Consider the following 25879-nt stretch of genomic DNA (forward strand, 5'->3'; position numbering starts at 1 on the left):
CTGGTAGGCCAACCAGGGTGATGACGCCATGTCCGCTGTGTCTGGCGTTCACGACCGGCAGTCAGAACCTTGGTGGGAGCACGTGGGACCTTGCTCAACGTGGAGCTAGGAATTGAGAACAAGTCCCGCCCCTTCCCGAGGTTTTAGTCATCCATTCATTCTTCAGCCTCTGCACCAGCGCTGGCTGTCCAAAGAAACAGCCATTCAATACTCATTCAACCAATGAATGAAATCTATGGCCTGCCAGGTGCCAGTCCACTTCAGTTGGGTCTGTTTCAGTGGTTCTTCCTAATGCTGTAACCCTTTAATAGAGTCCTCATGTTGTGGCGACTCCCCAACCATAAAATTATTTTCCTTGCTACTTCATAAACATAATTTTGCTACTGTTATGAATCGTAATGTAAATCTGTTTCCTGAGGTAAAAGGATACCAAGTTTATAAACTGTCACTAGAGCAATGCGTGACTTTATTTACTAACATCTCATTTACATATTTAGTCGAGGAAGTAGCTCAGTTTGTAAAAGCGCTTGTCTAGTATGCACTTGTTTACACCACCAACATGAACCTGGGAAAGTGGTGCTTGTCTGCAATCCCAGCACACCATGGAAGGTGGAGGCAAGCTCCTCCATTACATATTAAGGTGGAGAATTCAGGGTCAGCCTAGGCTACCTGGAAACTTCCCGCATAGATAAACTGATTTGTATTATTGTTTCAATATGTAATTAAAGAAAACACAAAAGTTGATGTTCATATCAATAAACATTTTCTCAATGTTACATCATTATGATGAAAACATTCAAAATCCTTTCATTTAGCTACAGTCACCTACTGCTCTGGGAGGAAGGAGGAATCTCCAGCCAGCAGCAAAGGAAACAAGATGGGGAATACAGAACAAAGGTAACCAATCCACATAAAGGAATATGATTAAAAAATACTAAGAACTACTTAGGGCTGGACAGTAGTGGTGCACACTTTAATTCCACCACTTGTGAGGCAGAGGAAGGTTGATCTCTGAGTCTACAGAGCGAGTTCTAGGACAGCTAGGGCTACAGAGTGAAGCTCATGTCATTTTTTGAGCTGGTGGTCCAAAGAAAACCCAGAGTTTTAAGAGGCATAGCCCAGAATAGCTTCTTCCAACATGCATAGTAGTCTTAGGACTTGAACTGCCACCTGCCTGCACAGCTGCTCCTCGCCCCCCCCCACCATCAAAAGGGTCTGTTATCTAGTATGGTCTTGAACTCCTGACTCAGACAATCTTTCTACCAGTCTACAGAACAGATGAGTAGAAGCTCCTTCCTAGCAAGTTCAACTAACAATGGGAGAATATTTTAAATGCTGGTACAGCATTTTCTGTAGGTCTAATCCCCAGCAATGCAAACCAGTTTTTAAAAGCTAAGTGTAGTGATATTTATCTATAATCCCAGCATTTGGGAGACTAGGGAAAAAAGGATCAGGTGCTCAAAGCCAGTGGGGTACAATATAAAAATCCTGTCTTAAATTGAGCATGGTGGCACACATCTTTAATCCCAGTATTTGCGAAGCAGAGGCAGGTAGATCTGAGTTCCAGGTCAGCCTGGTCTACAAAGTAAGTTCCAGGACAGCCAACAATAAATATTACAGACAAATCCTCTCTCATAAAAACAAAACAAAAAAGGCAAAACCAAAAAATTTTAAAAGTGCTATTAGCAGCTGGGCAGTCATAGCACATACCTTTAATCTCAGCACTTGGGAGGCAGACAGGCGGATTTCCGTGAGTTGAGGCCAGCCTGGTCTATCAAGTGAGTTCCAGGATAGGCTCCAAAGCTACAGAGAAACCTTGTCTCAAAAAACAAAACATCCACAACAAAAATAAATGAAAAGCAAAGCAAACAAACAAACAAACAAAAAAAAAAAACGCCGGGCGGTGGTGGCGCACGCCTTTAATCCCAGCACTCGGGAGGCAGAGGCAGGCGGATCTCTGTGAGTTCGAGACCAGCCTGGTCTACAAGAGCTAGTTCCAGGACAGACTCCAAAACCACAGAGAAACCCTGTCTCAAAAAACAAAAACAAAACAAAAAAAAACAAAACAAAAAAAAAACCATGACTGTTGGGGGCTGTGGACCCCTAGACCCTGAATTTCCCGTTAACAACTTGCTTTCCTGTGCTTGCAGCTGCTCTGAGCAAGAGACCCTCAGGAGTGGTTTCTGGTCGGTTTGGCTGGGACGTGGCTATCAGTTAAGGATCCCTATATAAGCTGCCCTGGAACACAATAAAGGGGGCATTCTTGGGGAATTCAAGGAGACCCATGTCTCTGTGTGTATGTGTGTCAATCTCCAGGCCCTTGCCCAGCTCACAAACCGTCTGGAAGTGCAGGCTGTACGCTACAGGCATAGTATCATAGCACACATAGTACAGGCGCTACAGGACCATAGTACACTTGACAACTATTAGCTCTGATCACCACTTTAGCCCACTTTATTTTTTTATTTTTTTATTTTTTTTTTTGATTTTCGAGACAGGGTTTCTCTGTGGTTTTGGAGCCTGTCCTGGAACTAGCTCTTGTAGACCAGGCTGGTCTCGAACTCACAGAGATCCGCCTGCCTCTGCCTCCCGAGTGCTGGGATTAAAGGCGTGCGCCACCACCGCCCGGCCACTTTAGCCCACTTTAAAACATGACAACTGAGGCCAGACAGTGGCGGCACACACCTTTGATCCCAGCACTTAGAAGGCAGAAGCAGGCAAATCTCTGAGTTCAAGGCCAGCCTGGTCTACAGAACTAGTTCCAGGATAGCCAAGGCTACATAGGAAAACTGTATCTTGAAAGAAAAACATACAAATGACAACTAGTATGTGCGACATGCAGGCCAGAGGCTAACTAACTTTCCATATTCTCCAGGAGCCATTCTTCTTTTCCATATCTCTCATTGAGCCAGAGCCTCAAGGATCCAATGTCTTCATCTCCCCAGCACTGGGGTTACAAACGCCTGCTACGCTACACAGTGGGTCTGTGGATCAAACTAGGGTTCTTACAGTTGTAAGACAAAGTAATTTTCTGACTCATCTACCTCCTAAGACCCCTGGCTAGGTTATTCTATAAAGTACTGGCGTTGACCGAGCTAAGGAAGCCTCATGCTGGCTCATTTTGCTAGAATGAGGCAGTTCATACATATTAAAATGGAAGGCCACTATTTTCTGAAGTACTTCAGTTTACAACTATAATTCAAACAAATAACTATTATGTATGGTTTATCTTTTTATTGTTTCTCCTTTTATCAAAACTTGTCACAGTTAGGAACCCAAAGGAAGTAAAAAAAAATTCCCACAAACATTTCTCCTGGTTCCTGAGTCTTCCCTCATCCCCCTCCCCTTCCCAGGGTTTGAAGTAATCCCTGGATACACATGATCATCTCCCCCCACCCTCAGCCTTCTTCCCAGCAATAAATACAGGTGACCGTGATTCAGTGAAACCACAACTCATTTCTCTATCTTGAGTGTCCCAAGGGGACCAGAGGGGGCAAAAGAAGTTTAATAACTATCCCCTCTTAACTGTGTGGAAGTTTCTCCCTCAAGGGATGGGAGAAATGCAGCAGCTCTGGAAAGAAACGGGGAAGAAAAGGTTGAGATGAGAAGGAAGAGGATATTCTCCATCAACCTGAATCTTGATCCACTCGTCCCTCACCAGGTAAGGGATGGTCCCAGTGTATCAGTGGAACGGAGAAAGGTGAGGGTTGGGGGGCAGGGGGATGAAAAGGATAGGCAGTGGGAAAGAAGAGAACAAGGAAGAAAAAAAGGAACTCTAAAGTTCACTGCCCTCATTTTCTTCCAAGAAATGGCATTAACACAAGAGGCATGAATAGACAGGGTCCGAGGAAAAGTCAGGGACCCTACGGAAGGGAAAGAGAAAGACAAGGCCCCTCGGGTCTTCACAAATGAATGTGCTCCAGTTACAGCAACAGGATACTAGGAACGAGGCGGAAAGCTTGGAAACACACAGAAGGAAAGACTAGGTCACAAGAGGGTTCGGAGCCCTAGGACAGCCCTATCGTGCTGCCCAGATGTTGGCAGAATCTGAGTCTTGGAATTAAAAAGGTGAACTCTGAATAGGGTCCAAGGCAAAAGAAAAGGTAACTCAATACCACCGCACCCTCCTCACAACTCAAAACAAGTTCCTTGGGTTATCGAAGATGAATACTCCAGTCAGATGCCACATTGATGCCAGGTTTACGCAGTATCAACACAGAGGTTTCAGGGTCATGTTGGAAGGACAGGCGACTTTCAGGGGATCCTGTGAAAGGAAGACAAGCATCACAGTCAGCAATAGGCTACTTCTCCATAGCAAGGTTCCAACTTGCTTCTCTTTTGCCATCCCAAGGCCAGACCTATCACTAACCTTTGGTCTGGAGCACCACAGCTGCTGGTTTTCCAGCCCCCATTATGACCACTCGCTCAATCCAGACAGGTGTCTCAAGGTGGCCTTTGGGATCTGCTGAACTAGAGGCAATAAAAGGAAATGCCAATTGGAGAAGCTGTCAGGAAGATCACTCAAAGCAAAGTCAAAAGATGAGAAAAGCAGAGTGAACCTGAGCACCCCTGAAGCCAGGCCCATGTAGAGGGTACCCCATTACCTAGAGACAAGTGTGTTGCCAGAGAATGAGAATCGACGAAACAGGAACTCATGGCGAGTCTGATAGCTAAATGTGTGTCCATCATCTAGAAAGAGCTCTCCTTGGGCAGTACCCTGAGCAGAAAGAGAGGTGCGAACTTAAGCCAAAGAGGGAGTGAAGGACACATCCCAGAGGACTGAGTTCTTGAACACAGGCAGAGGTGGAAGTAGCTCACCCCCTGGAGACTCACCTGGGGACCTAGAGCAACAAAGAGAGTGATAGGATCATCTTTCATACAGTCTGAAGAACGCCGCACGCGCATCCATCGAGGCACAATCGTCCCGCCACGTTGGAACACAGGGATCTAAGGCAAAAGTACTGCAGTGAAGCACTACTCCTTTAGGCCTTGGAGCATCTTTTGCTCTTGCTCTTTTGGGCCCCCAAGGTCATTTGGACCTCGAATTACACATTTTCTCCCCTTCTGGAAATATACAAGCAAACAGGGGTAGCAGCTAAACAAGCATACTCACACTGTTCAGAGTTACTGGCAGGTACAGGGTCTGGGGACCATGATGCTTCTGATAGCTTTGAATGTCATACCATACCTGTGGATGACAAGATATTGAATTACTTAATGCACAGGAGTTCCATCCTGTTTGCTTATTTGCCTACAACATCCTGTAACTTACCTCTCCTTGGCCAGGCAAATAGACCTGCACACCATGGGCCCCAGCATCTGATACAGGGTGAATCAGGAGTGCATCCCCTAAAACATACAAGAATTAACATGAATCTGAGAGCATTGCTGCCAGTCTAGAGAGCATTAAAGTTATCTTTCTGCTTCAGGTCCAGCCACAGTTACTCCACAACTTTCTTAACCTTCATACACACACATCCCACAAGTTCTTCTTTTTATGAGGGGCAATTCAAGATAAGGTTTCTCTGTGAAACCTTGCCTTAGCTGTCCTGGAACTCACTCTATAAACCAGCCTGGCCTGAAACTCAGAGATTTACTTGCCTCTGCCTTCTGAGCGCTGGGATTAAAGGCATGCACCACCACCACCCAGTCACAAATTCTTCTGAAGTCTAAACCCAACTCACTACCAACTGTCCTCCCATTTCTCACCAAGCAGGAACTGATCCTCTATACTGAAGGTAGTCACATCCTGAGGATAGTGTACCCAGAGGGGCCTAGGAAGGAAGACAGGAAAAGAGGATATTACCTTCTCAGACATATGTCAAAGACATTCCTCTAAGAACCAGCAATAAACTGGGAGGCTGGGTGGTGGTGGCAGCACACAGCAGGGAGAGGCAGGCATATTTCTTAGTTCAAGGCCAGCCTGGTCTACAGTGCAAGTTCTAGGACAGCCAAGACTACACAGAGAAACCCTGTCTCAAAAAAATAAAAACAAACAAAAAAAGAACGGCACTAAGGAGAAATCCAGAAGCTTCCAGCCAACTGAATGTTGCAGGCACACAACTGCACAGGTCATTTTACTTCCTATCTTACTTCCGTAACTCCACCCTTCCAATGTTCTCTACCTTTGGTGGCCTCCTCAAATACTTCAGTGACACCTAGCTGGCAAGACCCTTTAGGATCAGAGAAGTGTCTTCTTCATTCACGGTGCCAACCTCTCCTCTCAGTTCCTTCCCAAGGCCCATGGAATTTTTGTTTTTATTTCTGGCTTGTTATACTTGGGAATTTTGGCACCTGCAGTGCCCTTTCCGTGTAATGTTCTTCCATGGGGTGACATCTGCCCCACCCATTGTACAGGCCCATCTTAACATGCCGTTTTCTCAAGCGGGCCTTTTGTGACCTACTGACCTTTATCAAATGACATCACTGCTGGCAGTTTTCTTCAGATGTTCATTACCATTATTCACTTACTTCCCTTAGTCTTCCCTTGACTCTCTTTTTAAGACAGGGTCTTGCTATTCAGCACAAGCTGGTGTTAAACTCTTGTACCTCCTACCTTAGCCTCCTATAGCACAATTTTTGATGGGATGAAGGGCCACTTGTCATGCATGTGGTGGTCAGAGAACAACTTGCATCTTGTAGGAGTCAGTTTTCTCCTATCATGCTCTGGCAGTTGAACTCAGTTCCCTACATCTGATGGCAAGTGCTTTTACTTTACTCACTGAGCCATTTCATTAGCCTCTTTTTTTCTTTCTTTGGTGGCACCAGGGACTGACTGAACTCATGACCTTGTATATACCAGGCAAGTGCTCAACTACTCTATCACTGAATTACATCCTTGGACCTCACTTCCACATTTCATATTCAAACCAGATCTTACAAACAAGGCTCTGGAAACGGAAAGAAAGAGGCCCAGACACCCAAACTGGACCTCATTATCTCCCAGTCACTCTACCTGACTCCACAGATCCTGTTGACTAATTTACCTTATGACAGGAAGTCCTTCCTGGTGAGCTTGATAGAAGAGGGTATACCAGAAGGGGAGCAAAGAGTACCGCTGGTACAAGGCATCTCGGATTGCATCTTGGTATTGAGGTGCTAACAGCCATGGTTCTCGCCGCCCAGTGTCCAAGTGGGCATGAGCCCGAAAGAATGGCTGGTAGGCACCCATTTGGTACCAGCGCACAAGCAGCTCTGGTTCTGGGTTCTTGAAGAAGCCACCCACATCCGCTGGGAGAGGAGAAGTAGCAGGTTGAAGAAGGGCAAAGAAGAGGTACTGGCAGATGTATGTGTATGTGTGTGTGTATATGTATGTGTGTATATATATATATTCTGTTCTTTGCTCCTGCCCAGGTCCTGTGACTTTATCCCAATCAAAACCCCAAATTTCTTCCCCTCTTACCACCACAGAAGGAAAGTCCCACCAGTGCCAAGCTGAGACACATAGGGATAGAAATCTTCAAATGATCCCATTCTGCAGTGTTATCCCCTGTCCATACAGCTCCTGAGAAAAAAGTCAAGAAGGAAGGAGCTTGGCAAAGAGAAAAGGGCTCAGCCTCTAAAAAAGTGTCCTTTGACTCGCCACTTTTGCTCGACAGCAGCCGGGCTGCTCTGACGATATTAAAGTTAAACACTACTCCTTTTCTTGTTTTGGTTCTAGGAACTGAGCAGGACCTTGCATAAGCTAGGTGGAGTTCCCCTGCAGCCCTCTCAGAACTCTTACATGAGGATTAGACATCCCATTCACTCTCTGGTTCCCCTCCAGAGACACCATTGCTCCTCTGGTCTGGCCTTCATACTTTTTGTGTTAGAGCTCTATTTTTTGCTTATTTTTTCCCTTGAGACAGTCATACCAAATGGCCTAGACTACCTACAGTCTAGGCAGCCCTAAAACTGAAGCGCCTCCTGACTCAATACCTTAAATGCTGGGGTTGCAAGCACTCCCCTTCCTGCACAGCTGCCACAACTCTATTCTCCAAGTCTTACCAAAGCGCTGGGAGCCTGCGAAGAAAGCCCTACTCAGGACGAAGGGACGTTCGGTGCCACCAGAGCGCTGTATCAGCCCATCAGCAGTCGCCATGTGCTGGGTAGAAAGTCAAGAGAGAGAGTGAACAAACGCCATCTGTCATCTGGTGAAAACTACAAAGTCTTCACGTTTAAGTTCTGTTCTCCCTACTCTTCTCTCAGTCCCTTACCACATATAAGCCGTAGATGTTATGGATGTCCCGGTGCTCCCAGCCACCATAATGCACAGCATCCTTCAGCATGGTGACCTCAGGACCATTGAACACAGATGGTTCATTCATGTCATTCCAGACATAAAGGTTAGGAGCTGAACCCTGAAAATACAGGCACCAAGTATGTACAGGAAAGAGGTGAGGAAGAAGAGAAACACTGTCAGAAAGAAAGCTTCTAGAAATCCAGAACCATGTATTTTTCAGAAGCCTCCAAGATCTTCAAGTCCTCATGAAATGTATAAGCCCCCCAAAAAGCAATGGTATTGAGTACAAAGGCTTAGTCATGACAAGAAAGTAGGAAAGACAGAAGGCATGAACAGTCTTTCCTACCTCATAATTGTCAAAGCTGAACATGTTAGCCCACCAGGACCTCATCCTTGGATTAGTGAAGTCAGGGTAACTAGCTGAGCCTGAGAGAAAAAAACAGCAGCTGTCAAACCCCAAAGAGGCAAAAACAAAGCCTAACAAAATAATTCTACCTCCTTGGCCTCCCAATAGTCTCCCCTTTAATTCTTGCCCTGCTTACCTGGCCAGCACCAGCCCTCATAATCAGAGCCATCCCGAGTTTTAACATACAGCCCATGGTTTCGCAGTTCTTCGTGAACTCGGTAGCCAGAGTCTACCTTGATGTGGGGGTCCACAATGGCTACCAGCTAGGGGTGAAGAACAAAAGTAGACATGGTTGGGATGATCATGTCTCACCCTTACAGTGAGAAGACCAAACAGAACTGCAGGCCACACTTACCTTCCTTCTCTTGGAAGCCAAGCGCTCAAGCATATTGAGAGGCTGAGGAAAGCGAGTAGGGTCCCAAGTGAAGTACCGCTTGCCATCAGCATGCTCAATGTCCAACCATATGACATCACAGGGCATGTTGTGATCATCAAAACCCTGATCCACTTCTGAAACATCAGCCTCATCCCGGTAGTTCCAACGGCTCTGGTGGTAGCCAAGGGAGAAGAGAGGAGGAAATGCCGGTGTCCCTGCAGGTTCACCAAAAGATGGTTACAAACTAAAGAAATGGTTAAGAGTACAGCACTTGCCGCTCTTCCAGAGGACCAAGTCTAGGCACCAACATCAAGCAGCTCACGGCCACCTGTAACTTCAGCTCCAGGTGCTGCCTTCTGGCCTCTGAGGGGGCACACAAATACACATGTATGTGAACACACACTAAGGAGGAAGAAAAGGACAGAGTACAAAGGGGATCAGATTAAACCTGATCCCTTTTTTTTTTTTTTTTTTTTTGGTTTTTCAAGACAGGGTTTCTCTGTGGCTTTGGAGCCTGTCCTGGAACTAGCTCTGTAGACCAGGCTGGTCTCGAACTCACAGAGATCCACCTGCCTCTGCCTCCCGAGTGCTGGGATTAAAGATGTGCGCCACCATCGCCCAGCTAAACCTGATCCTTAAAGGACAGGGAGACTAAAAGAAAGGCAGGGTAGAAAAACAGGCTGAGAGAAAATGTCTGAAAATGCACAAACCTAACTTCTCAAGAACAGAAAAATGAAGCTATTGGCTGGCAGAGTATTAACATCACCTACCTGTGAGACTAGCATACTGCCGAAAGATATCAAAAACTGAAGGCCCAAGCATCAGGAAAACATCAATAATGCCACTCTCTGACATCCAACGAATGTCTGTCTGTGGAGTCTCCCCAGATCCCTGCAGGTAATCCAACATCTTCCCAAACAAGGTCTACGGAGACAAATGGAAGTCAGCTTTTGATTGCCAACTTGAGACAAAAGCAGTAATTTTCGCTTGAGTGCTCACACAGCTGGCTCCTAACACCTTACTGTGTGGTCTGAGAGTTAACAATCAACTCCTCCAGGAGACTTTCACAGACCACACGCTCTAAAAAAAGCCCCATCCCCTCCACCATAACAGCCTTGGTGTTGCCATTTACCACTCCTGAAGCCCTTGCCTTGTAACCCACTGATACCTGTTGTCTTCTGAGACTAAGGACCTTTTCAATCTTAGTAAGCAGACAGCCCCTAAACCCAGAGTGCTCCTACAGAATGGAGTGACTCTTCTCAGGCCAGAGGAGCAATGACTTCACTCATCTGGAGTACTCTCTGGCAATGACTAAGGACCATTTCCCAAATAAGCTGTGCCATTAGTATTCACACTCACATTCCAGCATCCCCGGCAGACTTTTACCATATCTCTCCCCATGCTACACTCTTACCTTCCCAGCAGTGTTGGAGGATATATCAACCCATGTCTCAGCAGCATTAAGCCAGAAGATGCCCAAGTCTCGATGAGGGTTGTGTGCCAAGAGCACAGGCACAGACCCATATAGAGCCATAGGGTTGTTCAGCTCATACTGGAACACATCCAAGTTGTACAGGCGGTACGGCTCACCACCCCTGGTGGCAGACAGACAGACTTAAGCTAATGACTGTTCAAGCTATGGCATATGCAAATGCCACCCCACAGACATAGCTGAGAGAAGAACAGACTTGTTCCTTCAAAGAACTTTATAGCCGGGCGATGGTGGCGCACGCCTTTAATCCCAGCACTCGGGAGGCAGAGGCAGGCGAATCTCTGTGAGTTCGAGGCCAGCCTGGTCTACAGAGCTAGTTCCAGGACAGGCTCCAAAGCCACAGAGAAACCCTGTCTCGAAAAAACAAAAACAAAAACAAAAACAAAAAAAAAAAAGAACTTTATAACCCAGAAAAGTAACTCAGATATGGGAAGGAGTAATGCTTGTCTAAAATACTCAAGTGAATGAGCAAAACTCCAAGCCTTGGCTGCCTCCTTTCTCAACCATCCTAGTGTAACCAGTGGACTCACTCAGTAACCTTCAGTCTCAGGCTGTCTGCATGCTCGGGGATCCCATACACATGTTCCATCCCTGGCAGAGAGAAGTCCAAACCTACAGACATGGGTCCTGAAAGAAAAGCAAAGGCTGATTTACAGAGCTTCTGCATGCCAAGATGTACCCGTGCCCCTAGCCAGGGCTTTCCCGGCCCCTCACCGTAAGGCTTGCTGTCAGTATGAGTTTTGAATGTCTCCTCCCAGGCTCCTGGCTCATCTTTTTCAGCCTTCTCCTGGGTCTCCTCTGGCTGGAAAAAAAAAAAAAGGAACTGATACTCACGCACCAGCTGTCTTTCCCACTCTATGTTCTACATCTCATCTGTGCTTCAGGAAGAGACTAGGCTCAATTTACTCAGCAGCCTCCCAGTCATCCCTATGCTCCACTCCAACCACCCACCACTTCAACTTGCCTTGTCACCATCCCCAGGCGTTGCCTCAGGCTGGGCTCCATTGCCTTCAGATGGGTCTTTTGATTCTTGCCTGGAAGGTAGGAGAGCTGTCTGCTCCAATCCAGAGCGGGCAGGGATGAGGGGCTAATGGAGGGAGGGGTGAGGGAATAGAGAGCCAAGGGTCCAAAGGAATGAAAGCACTGGAGGAGAGGACTGAATGTTAAAGCTTGGGAAGGGACCCCAATAAGCAGGATGGGGAAAGTACTGACAGAGGAAAATGAGGAATAAATGCTAGCAGGAAGTGCCTTCTATACACATGCCCAAATCAGCAGTCTCTGTGGTATCTAGAAGAGACAGCAGGGTGGTTCAGTAGCCTAGGTTCTAAATGCCAGTCCTGGCTCTGCTGCCAGAGAAAAATCTGACCTTTCTTGATCAGGCTTTACACAAAAGTCTTTACATAAAAAGCCTCTCCAGATATACTCTAGGACTCCAAAAGATTTGCCAAAGAATGCTTTTCATGGTGACACACGCCTTTAATCCCAGCACTCAGGCAGTAGAGGCAGGTGAAGTCTCTGAGTTCGAGGTCAGCCTGGTCTACAGAGTGAATTCCAGACAGCCAGTACTACACAGAGAAACCCTGTCTCAAAACAAACAAACAAACAAACAAAAAAAATGAACAACAACAAAAAGAATGCTTTTATTTCTCTCCAGAATCTTGAATGTATTCCAACTTAGAACCAGGAACTCCAGCAAAACAGAAAACCCCTTCACCCCTTAGCAAAGCAATAAGCTTCCTACATTCCTCAAGGACTCCCAGCACTCATCTTCCTCCCAGAGGACTTCCAGACAGGGAAATAGCAAACAAGGACCCAAATCCCCAGAGGGCCAGAGTGAGGGGTAGGTAAGGGAAGAGGAACAGATACAGTACCAGTGGCCATGGATTTACCTAGAGAAAAGGTTCTTGATCTTATCCCACATGCTACCGAGCGTGAGACTAACTTTATCCGAGAAACTGGGGCAGGAGGAGATGAGTAGGGAAGGGGAAGGAGGCACAAAACCAACACAAAAACAGAAACATAAAAGTGAGTTTCAGTAGACAAACTTCTGGAGATGGGGGAAAAGAAACAATAAATAAATAAATAAATAAATAAATAAATAAATAAATAAATAAATAACAGGAAGAAAATAAACTAGGGGTATGTGATGATGTGAGAAGGATAAAGAAAGAGCAGATCCAGGCAGACCTCTTAGAGGAGATGCCCAGTGTACAGCTCAGGGACAAAAAATAACTGCCTCCTGATATGTACAAGAAAGAGAAAATTGCAACCCAGGTCTGGTGTTTACCCTCTCTGATAGATGGAGTCTCCCACCCTTCTGCCCCTATCTGGCTGTTCTGCACCCAGTCTCTTCCCAAGAACAGTTCTAGGCACTACCACAGTAAGTACCCTGAAGTCCCCACCCTGTACTCACGGGACCCTGGGAGCCCTCTGATGCTCAAAAGCCATAAGTCCTCGGGCATTGACACTGAGCAGAAGACTGCGATCCTCTAACAAGTCAAGGCGGAACGGCCGCGCTGTCAAAATGATTTTGTATGGTCCCTCAGCCACTGTTAGCTCTACACTGTTGTCATCATGGCCAGAGACTGAAAGTCTGGAAAAGAGATCAAAGGAGATATATGACTAGGTAAAAGGCCAAGAGACCTGCTACAGGCAACAGGTTCAGAGAGAAAAAAACTCATTAGAGCCTTTTTCTCTTTGAACATTTTTGGGGATTAGCAAGACTACCCAGCAGGCGAAGATGCCTGCTACTAAGCCTGATGACCTGAGCTTGAGTTCCAAAGACTTACACTGTGAAAGGAGAGAACCAATCCCCCAAATTGTCCCCTGGCCTTTACATGCATGCTACAGTGCATACCTAACCCTAATACAATACACATGCAGGTATACACAAAAAAAATAAAATAAAATATCATTATTTTTTTGTATGCTTCCATCTTTTTTGTGGGGATGGGTTAGCATGCGCTACAGTGAACATGTAAAGGCCAGCATAAGACTTTTAGGAGTCTGTTCTCTCCTCTCATGTTAGGTCCAGAAGAGTCAACCTAGGTCCTTATTACAAATAAATAAATAAATAAATAAATCCTTAGATAAAAACAGTATTTTTCTCCAAGAGATAAACAAACACTTTTTTTCTTTTCCTTCTTGGTTCATGTTTAAGTCTTTGTCTGTTTAGTTTATAATAAAGGGACTTTATTAGAAGTACATTTACCTACTGAGCCATCCCACTTGAGACTGGGTATGGAGGCACACATCTGTACATCAGTACTTGAAAGGCAGAGACAGGACTGCCTCAAGTCTAAAGCAACTTTGGTCTATATCATGTTCCATAACAGCCAGAAGACAGTAAGATCCTCTCTCAAGCAGGCAGATCTCTGAGAGTTCAAGGCCAACCTGGTCTACAAGAGTTAGTTCCAGGACAGGCTCCAAAGCTACAGAGAAACCCTGTCTCAGGAGAAAAAAAAAAAAAGGCAAAAACAAAGAAGGAACACCACTATCTGTGGAACAGCACCAGAATTTGTCCTCTCATCACTGCAGGCATATTGCATGTGCACCTACACACACACTAATTGGAGCTGGAAGAATGGCTCATCAGTTAATACATACTGATCTTGCAGAGGACTCAAGTTCAATTCCCAACACCCATGTCAAACAGTTCACAAGCTCATCTATCGCCAGCTCCAGAAATCCTCTGGCCTCCAAGGGTACCTACACTTACATGCATATATCCATACACAGATACACATAAATATAACAAATAAATATTTAGGGACTGATTAGCAAGAGGCACACACACTTGTTCAATAAGCCATGGAGACATTGGGGTCAAAGGATTTAAAATAAAAAATATATTAGCATACATTAATTGTAGAAAGGGACTCCATTATAACATTTCCAATCTTGTTCAGGAATAGTTGTGCACTCCTTTAATTCCAGCAGAATGAATTATTTTGTTTAATTAATTAGGTTAATTAATTGCTTAATTAATTCGGGGGGGTCAGCATTTGAAGATTTGAAGCCACCCTGGTCTATATAGTGAGTTCCAGGACAGTCAGAGCTACATAGTGAGACTCTGCCTCAAAAAACAAAACAGTAAGCCGGGCGGTGGTGGCGCACACCTTTAATCCCAGCACTCGGGAGGCAGAGGCAGGCGGATCTCTGTGAGTTCGAGGCCAACCTGGTCTACAAAGGGAGTTCCAGGACAGGCTCCAAAGCTACAGAGAAACCCTGTCTCGAAAAACCAAAAAAAAAAAAAAAAAAAAAAAAAACAGTAAATAAATAAATAAATCCTTAGATAAAAACTTAATATTTTTCTTCAAGAGATAAACAAAAACTTTTTTCTTTTCCTTCTTGGTTCATGTTTAAGTCTTTGTCTGTTTGGTTTATAATAAAGGGACTTTATAGCCTAGGCCAGTCTCTAATATCTATGTTAAAGAGATTCTCTTACGTCAGCCTCTCAAGTAGTCAGGATTATAGATGCTAACTACCATGCCTGGATGAGACAGTTGTTTTTGTAATGCTAGGGACTGAACCCAGGGCCTCGTGCACACTACACAGGTGCTCTACCACTGAGCCACATCCACGGCCCAAGAGAGATTATTTAAACAAAGCAGTATGTGCTAACATCACGAGGTAGAAAACTGACTGACACATTAACCTGACAGTATTAACACTAAAAATTTGTATTTATCAAAAGATACCTTCAGGATCATCAATAACATTCAAAATCTGAAAAACTGTCTCAGTCAGAGGAATCTACCAAGGTATGACAACCGAATGCTCTATGATATCTTGGCTTCAGAGCAGAAAAGGTGTACTAGGCAAAGACCTACGGAAATCTAAATAAGCACGGACTGTGGTTAATAGTACAGTGCTACCAATTCACTCGGGAAGACAAACAGATTACAGTAATGTTAGCAAGCACACCAACTGTGTGTAGGGTACAAAGGAACTCGTTCCTTCAACTTTCCTATAAATCTAAAACCACTCCAAATTACAAAGTGTGTGAAATTCTGATCCTCAGCCTTGCACACATTAAGCACATGTTCTATCACAGAGCTAAAAGCTCCCCAGTCCAAGTATTTTGATTTTTTTTTTTTCTGGAATAACTTAAGCACAGGACTCCATAAGTGAGTTACATCTTAATCTCAAGCTGCTTTCTTTTTTCTTTAATGACACCTTTTGTAAATTAAAAGGTTACAACCTAGAAAAAAAGTACCCACAATATATAAATGGCAAAGACTCAAGATTAACAAATTCTCTAAGCCAGTAAGGACAAACCACAGAAGAGATGAGCGGGTATAAACTGTCAACTATTATCTCACAAAATAGTACACCCAAAGACAACATACAAACAGGGCCTGAGGAAAGAGCTCAGCTGGTGAAGGGCTTGCTTGTCTCACATCTATGAAGAGCAGGGCTTAATCCCCAGAATTCACAGTGTGGTGGCTTCAGATTTAACCCCAATACTAGAGAAGCAGAGATAGCTGGAGGCCTGGGAATCACTGGCCAGCCAGACTAACCTGATATGAGTTCCAGCCAATGAGAGATAAATATTGTTCCAGAGATTGCTCTCTGGCCACACACCCCTATAAATACATCCATTTATACACACATTCACATAAAAGAAAACAAAACATACAAAGATGTTCCATCTCATTAATAACTGGGGAAGAACATGGGTGGTATCACGCCTTGTAATGCCAGTCCTAGAGAGACTGAAAGCACTAGGGCTGAGTGCGTGTGAAGCCCAGTGTGGCTGACAAACTGCATTCCAGGCAAACCCGAGTTACAGAATCAGATCCTGTCTCAATAAAAAGGAGAGAGAAGAGAAACAGACGCAGCAGATACCTGTAATCCTGTAATCTAAACATGTGAATAAATATAAAATAAGTATTTGAGCAATTGTATTCTAAACAGCTGAGAAAAAAGAAGAGAGGGAAGCCTGGCAAACAACAGAGATGCGTGGGCTTGCTTACTTCCTTTTGACAGCAGTACTGAGCCTAGGTCGGACAGAAGACAAAACACCACTGTCTGCTGAGTGAATATACAGAGTAAAAGGAACTAAACAGCAGAAGGAAGAGAAGCTGGAAAGGCTGAGGACAGGAGGTGCTACTCAACTATTTCTCTGATATAACAAAGCTACCAAAGGCTCACCCGGAAGGAGAAAGGGTAGTCAGACAGAGACCCTTCTCAAGAAAACTTACCGAGCTGTGGGGGGATCAGCCACCAAAACATCCTGTACTCGGTATCGGGGCCGCCGGGGCTCTAGCTCATCGATCCTGATCCGAGTCATATTCTTCTGAAGCCCCTGGAGCTCCAGCACAAGGACCACCTGCAGAAACAGAAACCTGAATCTGGAGAAACAAAACAGACCATGCCATACAAACCCTCCGAACCCTTCCTCTCTAAGATGTCTCTTCTCAGTCTTTTGCCTACTGCTCTGATTTAAAAGTAAAATATACATATTTTTAGATTTATTTTTGGTTTTTCGGGACGGGGTTTCTCTGTAGCTTTTTAGAGCCTGTCCTGGAACTAGCTCTTGTAGACCAGGCTGGCCTTGAACTCACAGATATCTGCCTGCCTCTGCCACCCAAGTGCTGGAATTAAAGGCATGCGCCACCACCGCCCGGCTTTAGAATAATTTATTTTTATGTGTGTGTTTCACCTGAGTGTGTGTGTACCATGTACGTGCCTGGTGCCCAAAGAGTTCAGAAAAAGGCAATGGTCCCTGGAACCAGAGTTGTAGATATTTTGTGAGCCACCATGTGGGTACGAGAATTCAAATATGAGTCCTAAAGTGGAACAGACGAAAGGCAGGTGCAGTGACACACTTTTAATCCCAGCACTTTGGAGGCAAAGGCAGGCAGATAAAGCTCTGTGAGTTCAAGGCCAGACTGGTATACAGAATGAGTTTCAGGACAGCCAGGGCTGTTTTATACAGAAACTCAGCCTAAAAAACTAAGAAAAATAAATAAATAAAAATAAACAAAACCAAAACATCAAACTCGTAATGAATCTAAGTTTTTCTCTAACTGTGGTCACCCACATTGCATCACCCAGCTTCACTGAAGCCTTGGTTCTCAACAGAACATGCACTTTGTACTTTTCGTCCCATCATGGCACACTATGCCAATGAACACTGCCTAAGACACTTTGGCTCATACTGGAGACCACTGTGTATACAAAATTTTCTGTTTTTACAAATATAACGCCAGGCGATGGTGGCGCACACCTTTAATCCCAGCACTTGGGAGGCAGAGGCAGGCGGATCTCTATGAGTTCGAGACCAGCCTGGTCTACAAGAGCTAGTTCCAGGACAGGCTCCAAAACCACAGAGAAACCCTGTCTCGAAAAAAACCAAAAAAACAAAACCAAAATATAACAGTTTGCATTTTAAAAATTACCAGGTTGGTGGCACAGTCCTTTAATTCCAATTTAATTCCAACACTTGGGAGACAGAAGCAGCAAGATCTCTGTTAGTTTAAGGCCAGTTAGGGCTATGTAATGAGACCCAGTCCCAGGATACATAAACAAACAATTGCCATATGGATTGCTGGCTTGAGGTTTGAGTTTCACAAAAAATGTAATGTTCCAGGTTGGAGAGGTGATTCAGTGGGTAAGAACACTGGCTGCTCTTTCAAAGGTCCTGAGTTCAATTTCCAGCAACCACAGGGTGGCTCACAACCATCAACGCTAGAAACTGTTGCCCTCTTGTGGCATAAAGTCAATAGAGCACTCATATACATAAAATAGATAAATATTAAAAAAAAATTTTAAAGTCTGGGACAGATAGGGCTACATAATAAAACCCTGTCTTTAAAAAAACAAACAAACACAAAGTAATGAATTTTGTTTTGGGATTAGGCCAATTTCCAACATTTATTTAAGTATGGCTTTACACATACATCTGCCATTTTGTATGAGGTAGTACTTATTTGAAGTGGAATTCTCAACTCTGAAAAGCCCTGAAGATGTTCTGAATAACTTAGTACCACATATTTCCAAATAAGACTAAAGTCTTCATATAAAGAGAAGCAAGCACATCATCTCATCAGAATACAACTTTGCTTTCATCTTTAAGAAACTAAACAGGGCCGGGCGGTGGTGGCGCATGCCTTTAATCCCAGCACTCAGGAGGCAGAGGCAGGCGGATCTCTGTGAGTTCGAGACCAGCCTGGTCTACAAGAGCTAGTTCCAGGCTCCAAAACCACAGAGAAACCCTGTCTCGAAAAACCAAAAAAAGAAAAAAAAAAAAAAGAAACTAAACAGGATGGAGGTGGCGCACATCTTTAATTCCAGCACTTCAGGAGGCAGAAGCAAGCCTGGTCTACATAGTGAGTTCCAAGATGGTCTCCAAAGGTATAAACAGAAACCCTGTCTCAGGAAATAAAAAACAACAAAACAAAACAAAACAAAAGGCTGTAAAACTGACCAGGTGGTGGTGGGACACACCTTTAATACCAGAATCCCCAGCACTTCAGAGGCAGAGGCAGACAGATCTGTTAGTTTAAAGCCAGCCTAGCCTACAGTGAGTTCCAGGTCACTCAGGGTTACACGACAAACCCTGTCTAGAAATACCCACATACATATGGAAAAGAAAAGAAAAAAAGAAAGAAAATTATACGTGTGTCAAGTAATGGTTGTAAAATAAATTTGTGGTTTCCTTAAATGTCTGACTTGCACACACACACCACTTAAACACAACTCACTCTCTCTTCACTATAAAAATTTCTTGCAGGACTGAAGAGATGGCTCAGTGGTTAAGAGTACTGACTGTTGGCCGGGCTGTGGTGGCGCACGCCTTTAATCCCAGCACTTGGGAGGCAGAGGCAGGCGAATCTCTGTGAGTTCGAGACCAGCCTGGTCTACAAGAGCTAGTTCCAGGACAGGCTCCAAAACCACAGAGAAACCCTGTCTCGAAAAACAAAACAAAACAAAAAAAAAGAGTACTGACTATTCTTCTAGTGGACCAGGGTTCAATTCCCAGCACCCACATGGCAGCTCACAGCTGTCTGTAACTCCAAGATCTGACACCCTCATGCAGACATACATGCAGGCAAAGCATCAATGCACATAAAATAAATATAAATAATTTAAAATTTTTTTTTAAAAAATTTCTTGCAAATGGGGGGCTAGAGAGATGGCTCAGAGGCTAAGAGCAGTAGTTGGTCTTCCAGAGGTCCTGAGTTCAATTCCCAGCAACCTCATCACAGCTCACAACCATAATGAGATCTTGGTGCCCTCTTCTGACCTACAAGTATAGATACAGGCAGAACACTGTGTATATAATAAATAAATAAATTTTTAAAAAAAATTTCTCGCAAATGGAAAAAGTTTATGAAGCCTTGGACTAAGGAACCTGAAATCAGATTTCTTTAAAATCAAAAGTCTCTGGATCAAAGATATTGCTCAACTTTTATGAGAACTAGCTGCTCTTCCAAGGGTCCTGGGTTTGATTCCTGTGCCCACATGCTGGCTCACAATGGTCAATTACTCTGGTCCCAGTAGATCTAACACACTCTTCTGGCCTCCATAGGGACTGCACCACACTGTACACAGACATATGAAGGCAAAACACTAATACACAGAAAAAAATTAAAAAGTAAATGTCTCAGGATTGTCTAAGAGAAGACATTGGTTACAAGTTTCTCTTTCCCAAGTTACCACCCATTTCCCCATCCCTACCACCTTTTCTTGTCTCGCCTGACCTTGGTGACTTCATGGATCAGATGGACTGTGAGAGCATCAGGACCAAGCTGAAGTGTGTCCAGCAAGGCACGGTAAGGAGAGAGGCCTGGCCGAATGCTTCGCTGCCGTCTGCAGTTGGGAAGTAAGGTTAGAAGGCAACTCAATATCCTTAGGTGTTTCTACTTATCACTTCCTTTCTACACTACCCACACTACACACTTCCCACATACCCACTTTTCATTCACCTCTTCCAGAAACATACTTGCAAAAGGAACTCTCATCACAGGTCTTAAAGTTGCTTCTATCCACAGCAAGGGTAATCCCCAGACAGACCCCTAAACATGCCAGTACCAAACTTAACCAAGACCTATGGAAAAAACAGACAAGGAGAGAAGAGTTAACACTTTGGTCAGGAAGGGCCTCACCTTCCTCCCATAACCCTAAAGATAGCTCATGAAAGCCAACCACATTAAATAGGGAAAATCAGAGTAGACAAAGGATGAAGGCAGTCCTGAGCCTGGCATGGTGGTACATGTCTTTAATACTAGCACTCAGCGCAGAGGACTGTAGGTCTATGAGTTTGAGGTCAGTTTGGTCTACATAGCTAATCCCAGGCCAGTAAGGAGATCCTTGTCTCAAAATAATTTTTCTTTCTTTCCTTTTTTTTTTTTTTTTTGGTTTTTCGAGACAGGGTTTCTCTGTGGTTTTGGAGTCTGTCCTGGAACTAGCTTTTGTAGATCAGACTGGTCTCGAACTCACAAAGATCCGCCTGCCTCTGCCTCCCGAGTGCTGGAATTAAAGGTGTGTGCCACCACTGACCGGCTTTTTTTTTTTTAAAAAAGAAAAAGAAAAGTTGCCCAACAGTGATGATTCACTCCTTTAATCCCAGGACTCAGAAGGCAGGGGCTGGTGAAATCTCTGAGCTCAAGGCCAGCCTGATCTATAGAGTGAGTTTCAGGACAGTCAGGGATACACAGAGAAACTCCATTTTGAATTTTTCGAGACAGGGTTTCTCCGTAGTTTTTGGTTCCTGTCCTGGAACTAGCTCTTGTAGACCAGGCTGGCCTCGAACTCACAGAGATCCACTTGCCTCTGCCTCCCGACTGCTGGGATTAAAGGCGTGCGCCACCACCGCCCGGCTGAGAAACTCCATTTTGAAAAAAGAGTGAGAGAGTGAATAGTCCTCAAAGGATAGCTCATCCACACTATCCTCTCAAAAGGCAAAGAAGGCCGGGCGGTGGTGGCACACACCTTTAATCCCAGCACTCGGGAGGCAGAGGCAGGTGGATCTCTGAGTTCGAGGCCAGCCTGGTCTACAAGAGCTAGTTCTAGGACAGGCTCAAAGCTACAGAAAAACCCTGCCGGGGGAGGCGGGGGAAGGCAAAGAAAGTAGACAAAGCATCTCTGGCCTTCAAAGGCTCAAGTACTGACTGCAGTTACATCAGCATCTCAGAGGGAAGAAGCAATAACAGTCAATCCCAAAGGAAATGATCATACCATGTGTGTACATCAGAGGAACAAAGCAAACACCCAGTTAGTCTGCTAGTCATAATTCCTAAGGTCATAGCTTCCCTGCAACACTAGGCATTCAGCATCCTTTGATACACAGTTCTGAATCTTGAAAACAAATAACCATCACTATGTAAGGCTAGAAAGATTAACAGCTGAAAAACATACTGAACCCAAAGGGCCTAACTGATATGTCTCTTGCTTCCAAATGACTGAAATTTTCAAAGACTCAATACCCTCACATCATCTTCAGAGACTGATTTAATTAGCCTAAAACAGGGTCTGCTTAAGCTCCCTATGGCAAGGTGTATGCATGTGGCCCACAGCTCCTTGGGAGGTTAGGGCAGGGTTAAGAATCATTTACGCACAGGAGACTAATTCCAACAACAGAGTGAGAACCTATCTCAAAAACAATAGTTGGATAGGCAGTGGTGGCTCACAACTTTAATCCCAGTACTTAGGAGACAGAGACAAGTGGATCTCTGTGAGTTTAAGTCCAGCCTGGTTTACAAAGCAAGTTCTTGAAAAGAAACAAGAAAAAAAATCATAATGTATAAATATCCTCTAACTAATGAGTAAGCAGGGCTCAAAGCTACTTTTTTTTTTTTTTGGTTTTTCGAGACAGGGTTTCTCTGTGGTTTTGGAGCCTGTCCTGGAACTAGCTCTTGTAGACCAGGCTGGCCTCGAACTCACAGAGATCCACCTGCCTCTGCCTTCCGAGTGCTGGGATTAAAGGCGTGCGCCACCACCGCCCAGCTCAAAGCTACTTCTTTACATGCATTTACTTTCCCAACTTTTGTTTTGTTTTCCAAGACAGGGATTCTCTATGTAGCGCTGGCTGTCCTGGAATTCACTCTGTAGACCAGGCTGGCCTCAAACTCAGAGATCCACCTGCCTCTCTTCCTCCCAAGTGCCGGGATCAAAGGCATGTGCCACCACTGTAAAACACTTTCCCCATTTACTTTCACTGTTTTTCTTAGTCAATATTAGTTTTTGTTTTTTTGTCGTCATTCCCCTCTCTCCCACCAGACTGGGAAATTAAGGCATAGAAAGGTCAATCATCTATGACCTTTGAACAGCTACTAAGGGGTGAAAAAGGGCTTGAGCTCAGTCCTGCATGACTCTAAGACCGTGATTCCTACAGGATAGAAAGCTTACTAATCCCAGATCAGACCCGCTACACTAAAAAGCTTCACATCAACGTTGTCACTCCCACAATGTGTCATCAAAGACCAGGGACTAACAGTCTCATTTCAATAAGTTAGTTTTGGGACTAGGAAGACACCTCAGTGGTTAAGAGCACTGGCTGCTCTTTTAAAAGACCTGGGTTTGAGTCGGGCGGTGGTGGCGCACGCCTTTAATCCCAGCACTCGGGAGGCAGAGGCAGGCGGATCTCTGTGAGTTTGAGACCAGCCTGGTCTACAAGAGCTAGTTCCAGGACAGGCTCCAAAGCCACAGAGAAACCCTGTCTGGAAAAACTAAAAAAAAAAAAAAAAAAAAAAAAAAAAAAAACCTGGGTTTGATTCCTACACCCACATGCCAGCAAACAACTTTCGATAATTTATTTCAGAGACTCCAACACCCTCTTTCTGGCCACACACATAGGGCACAAACATGCAGGCAAAAAACCAATACACGTAATAAAGTTTCAGTTAGCCTAAAGAATATATTCACCAACTAAATGAATCCTATATAGGAATTCTCAGAATTTAATGTCTAGAAATGTGTAAGCCAGACAGTGATGGTGCATGCCTTTAATTCCAGCACTTGAAAGGCAGAGGCAGGAGGATCTTTGAACTCAAGGTCAGTCTGGTCTACAGAGCAAGTTCCAGGATTGCCAGGACTACACAGGGAAACCCTTTCCCTTGAAAAAGAAAGAAAGAGTAAGTAACCAAGTATGGTGGTATAGAGCTGTAATCCCAATATCTGAGAGACAGAAGCAGAAGACATGAGTTCAAAGTCACCCTCACCTACAATAGTAAGTCTGAGGACTATCCTGAGCTATGGAAAACTCTGTCTTGAAAATAAGACAAGAAACATTTGTTATGTTTATTAAACAAACACTACCAAACCTTGGACCAGAGATTTATCTACTTTACTTCTTAGTGTTGAAGACGGAACCCAGGGCTCACTCATGCCAGGCAAACATTCAGAGACATCCTCAGCCTCTAACATCAGCCTTTTAAACAAGTCCTTTCAGTGACTATGATCGAATCAATGCATGAACATGCCTAGAAATGTTCCAAGGGGAGAGGGGACTCACAAGATGACTTAGCAGATAAGGGCACTAGCTGCCAAGTGTAATGACCTAAGTCTGATTATCCAGGACCTACACTGTGGAAGAAGAGAATCAATTCATTACATACATATGCAGAAATAATGCACATACATGTGCACAGGCGCACGCACACAGGCAAATAAATGTAAAAAAAAAATCTTAATTAAAAAGAAGGGGAAGTCATGCATAGTAGTGCACATCTTTAATTCAAGCACTTGGGAGGCAGAGACAGGCAAATCTCTTCTGAGTTCAAGGCCAGCCTGGTCTACATAGTGAGTTCCAGGCCAGTCAAGGGTAGACTGGCAAGACCCTGCCTCAAAATACGAATGAATAAAAAGGAGGTGGGGCAGGGCAACACAGTCCCAGTTCTTCTAAGCAATGAAACCGACACAGGGCCTATCAGACTCAGTTATCCAGCTTCCCTGTCTACATGGAAGAAAATTACCACAGAGAGAGATCAATCAAGCACTGTTTGATCCCCAGAACCACCAAAAGAAAATTTTGAAAAGGATCAGTTAACAAAGGAAGCTCTCTAGAAGAAAATTTTGAGAGGCTGGCTGGCAGTTACCAGTAATGAAGTCAGCCAGAAAAGTGAGGAAACACTAGAAATCGGTGCACTAGGCGAGCAGGAGTAAACACCAGTACAACAAGCAGAAGAAATGCTACCAGGAAAAAACGAACCACAAGGATATATACAGCCCTGGTCCTGAGGAGTGGCTGCTACAGGAAACTGGACGACTATCCCTGTGCCCACTTGCCCCAAATAGCAGTAGTGAGTGAGCAGTTTAGCAATTAAATACTCCCTGGAGCCATATCTTGAAATCTATAAAATAGGTTTGGGGAGATGTCCTAAGGATATGATTTCTAAAGGATATTTCCAGCTATGACTTGTTGACTCTAGGAATTCAGGGATGCCTTAAGCACCCCAAACAAGAGGTGTTCACAAGCTGAAAGTCAGGAATGAGCTTTAGTCCACTTGTTTATTGGAAAACTAAGTTTATGATTCACCCTTTTTACACTGCTGCTGTCAGTACACGCCTCTTCCCAACCCATTATATCCGTTAGGTGTACCGCGCTTTGCGACGCTGATGTGTTTCCAAGTTTTTTTTCGGTTCTAGAAAAACTCCAGAGCGCATACCAAACCATTCGATTACATGTTGTGTTTGAGCAACATTATCCATGCAGACTGTGAACTTATTCCTGCCCGAGTCGTGCCCACCAAACGAGCATAAACCAAACTGGTCAGGGCTGGTGAGGAGGGCAAGAGGGTAATACAGGACGACCTAGGCACCGCAGTGCTTGCAGCCTGAAAGAGGAGCAGTGTGGCAACAGGCTGCTTTATCACAGGCTGGGATGCATTTCGTCCCTCTACCTGCCTCGAGACGGCCCTGAGCACTGCAGGAAGGAGGCGGAAGCATTGACCACCACGAGCCGCCAAGGGAGAGAGGACGGCTGGAAGCGGCCAAGGCGGAAGGGAGCACCCAGCTTCAGCCTTTCTAAGCCACCCGGCGAGTTCCAGGAGCCCCACAGACAAGGGCCGCAGCGACTCGCGAATCTGCTGCCGGAGGCTGAGGCCGCCACCACGGGGACAAAGAGCCCCTGCGAGGCCAGGAGTAGCAGGGTGACGGAAAGGCATAGAGAAAGGAGCATATAGGGCTCGGGGGATCTAAGGGCGTCCGGGCGCGCCCCCGGGTTCCGGGCTCCTCACCGCCTCCTACGCGCCGCCACTGCCGCTACCGCCGCCATCTTGTACCCGGTTTGCTCCTTGACCCGAACCTACCCGCCCCTGCGCACGTTAAGCCACGTACCCTAGTCCCCGCCCCTTCCGGCCTTCCGATTGGCCTGGCCAGAGCGCGGCCGGACGTCTATGCCATTGGTCGATCGCGTGCTAAATTATGGATGGGGCG

The 25879-nt window shown here is 45.0% G+C and overlaps 1 protein-coding gene across 2 annotated transcripts; it reads right to left on the minus strand.

Moving 5' to 3' along the window:
* Positions 1-3226: 3226 nt before the first annotated feature.
* Positions 3227-25742, minus strand: Ganab (glucosidase II alpha subunit). Of its 2 annotated transcripts, XM_057778081.1 has the most exons (25): positions 25681-25742; positions 20448-20552; positions 20206-20314; positions 16702-16829; positions 12909-13088; positions 12385-12450; positions 11460-11529; positions 11210-11297; positions 11026-11122; positions 10418-10598; positions 9774-9927; positions 8983-9218; positions 8764-8890; positions 8568-8647; positions 8196-8339; positions 7987-8083; positions 7403-7504; positions 6987-7230; positions 5710-5774; positions 5273-5349; positions 5114-5188; positions 4834-4947; positions 4605-4717; positions 4370-4470; positions 3227-4264 (listed from the first exon to the last, which is right to left on the minus strand). In XM_057778081.1, the coding sequence occupies exons 1-25, from the start codon at positions 25716-25718 to the stop codon at positions 4155-4157; spliced, it is 2901 nt and encodes a 966-aa protein (XP_057634064.1). In that variant the 5' UTR covers positions 25719-25742; the 3' UTR covers positions 3227-4154. The 2 variants fall into 2 exon arrangements, with proteins under 2 accessions (XP_057634064.1, XP_057634066.1); XM_057778083.1 differs by lacking the exon at positions 12385-12450.
* Between the last annotated feature and the right edge of the window lie 137 nt (positions 25743-25879).

The sequence above is a fragment of the Chionomys nivalis genome, chromosome 8 (assembly GCF_950005125.1).
Source record: "Chionomys nivalis chromosome 8, mChiNiv1.1, whole genome shotgun sequence".
NCBI classification, from domain to species: Eukaryota; Metazoa; Chordata; class Mammalia; order Rodentia; family Cricetidae; genus Chionomys; species Chionomys nivalis.

Coding starts and splice junctions, on each gene's coding strand:
- Ganab (XM_057778081.1), bottom strand. CDS start 25,718: ATGGCGGCGGTAGCGGCAGTGGCGGCGCGTAGGAGGCG. Junction 8,891..8,982: donor TGGCTTCCAAGAGAAGGAAG/GTAAGTGTGGCC, acceptor CTTCACCCCTAG/CTGGTAGCCATTGTGGACCC. Junction 7,231..7,402: donor GGGACTTTCCTTCTGTGGTG/GTAAGAGGGGAA, acceptor CTCCTCTCCCAG/CGGATGTGGGTGGCTTCTTC.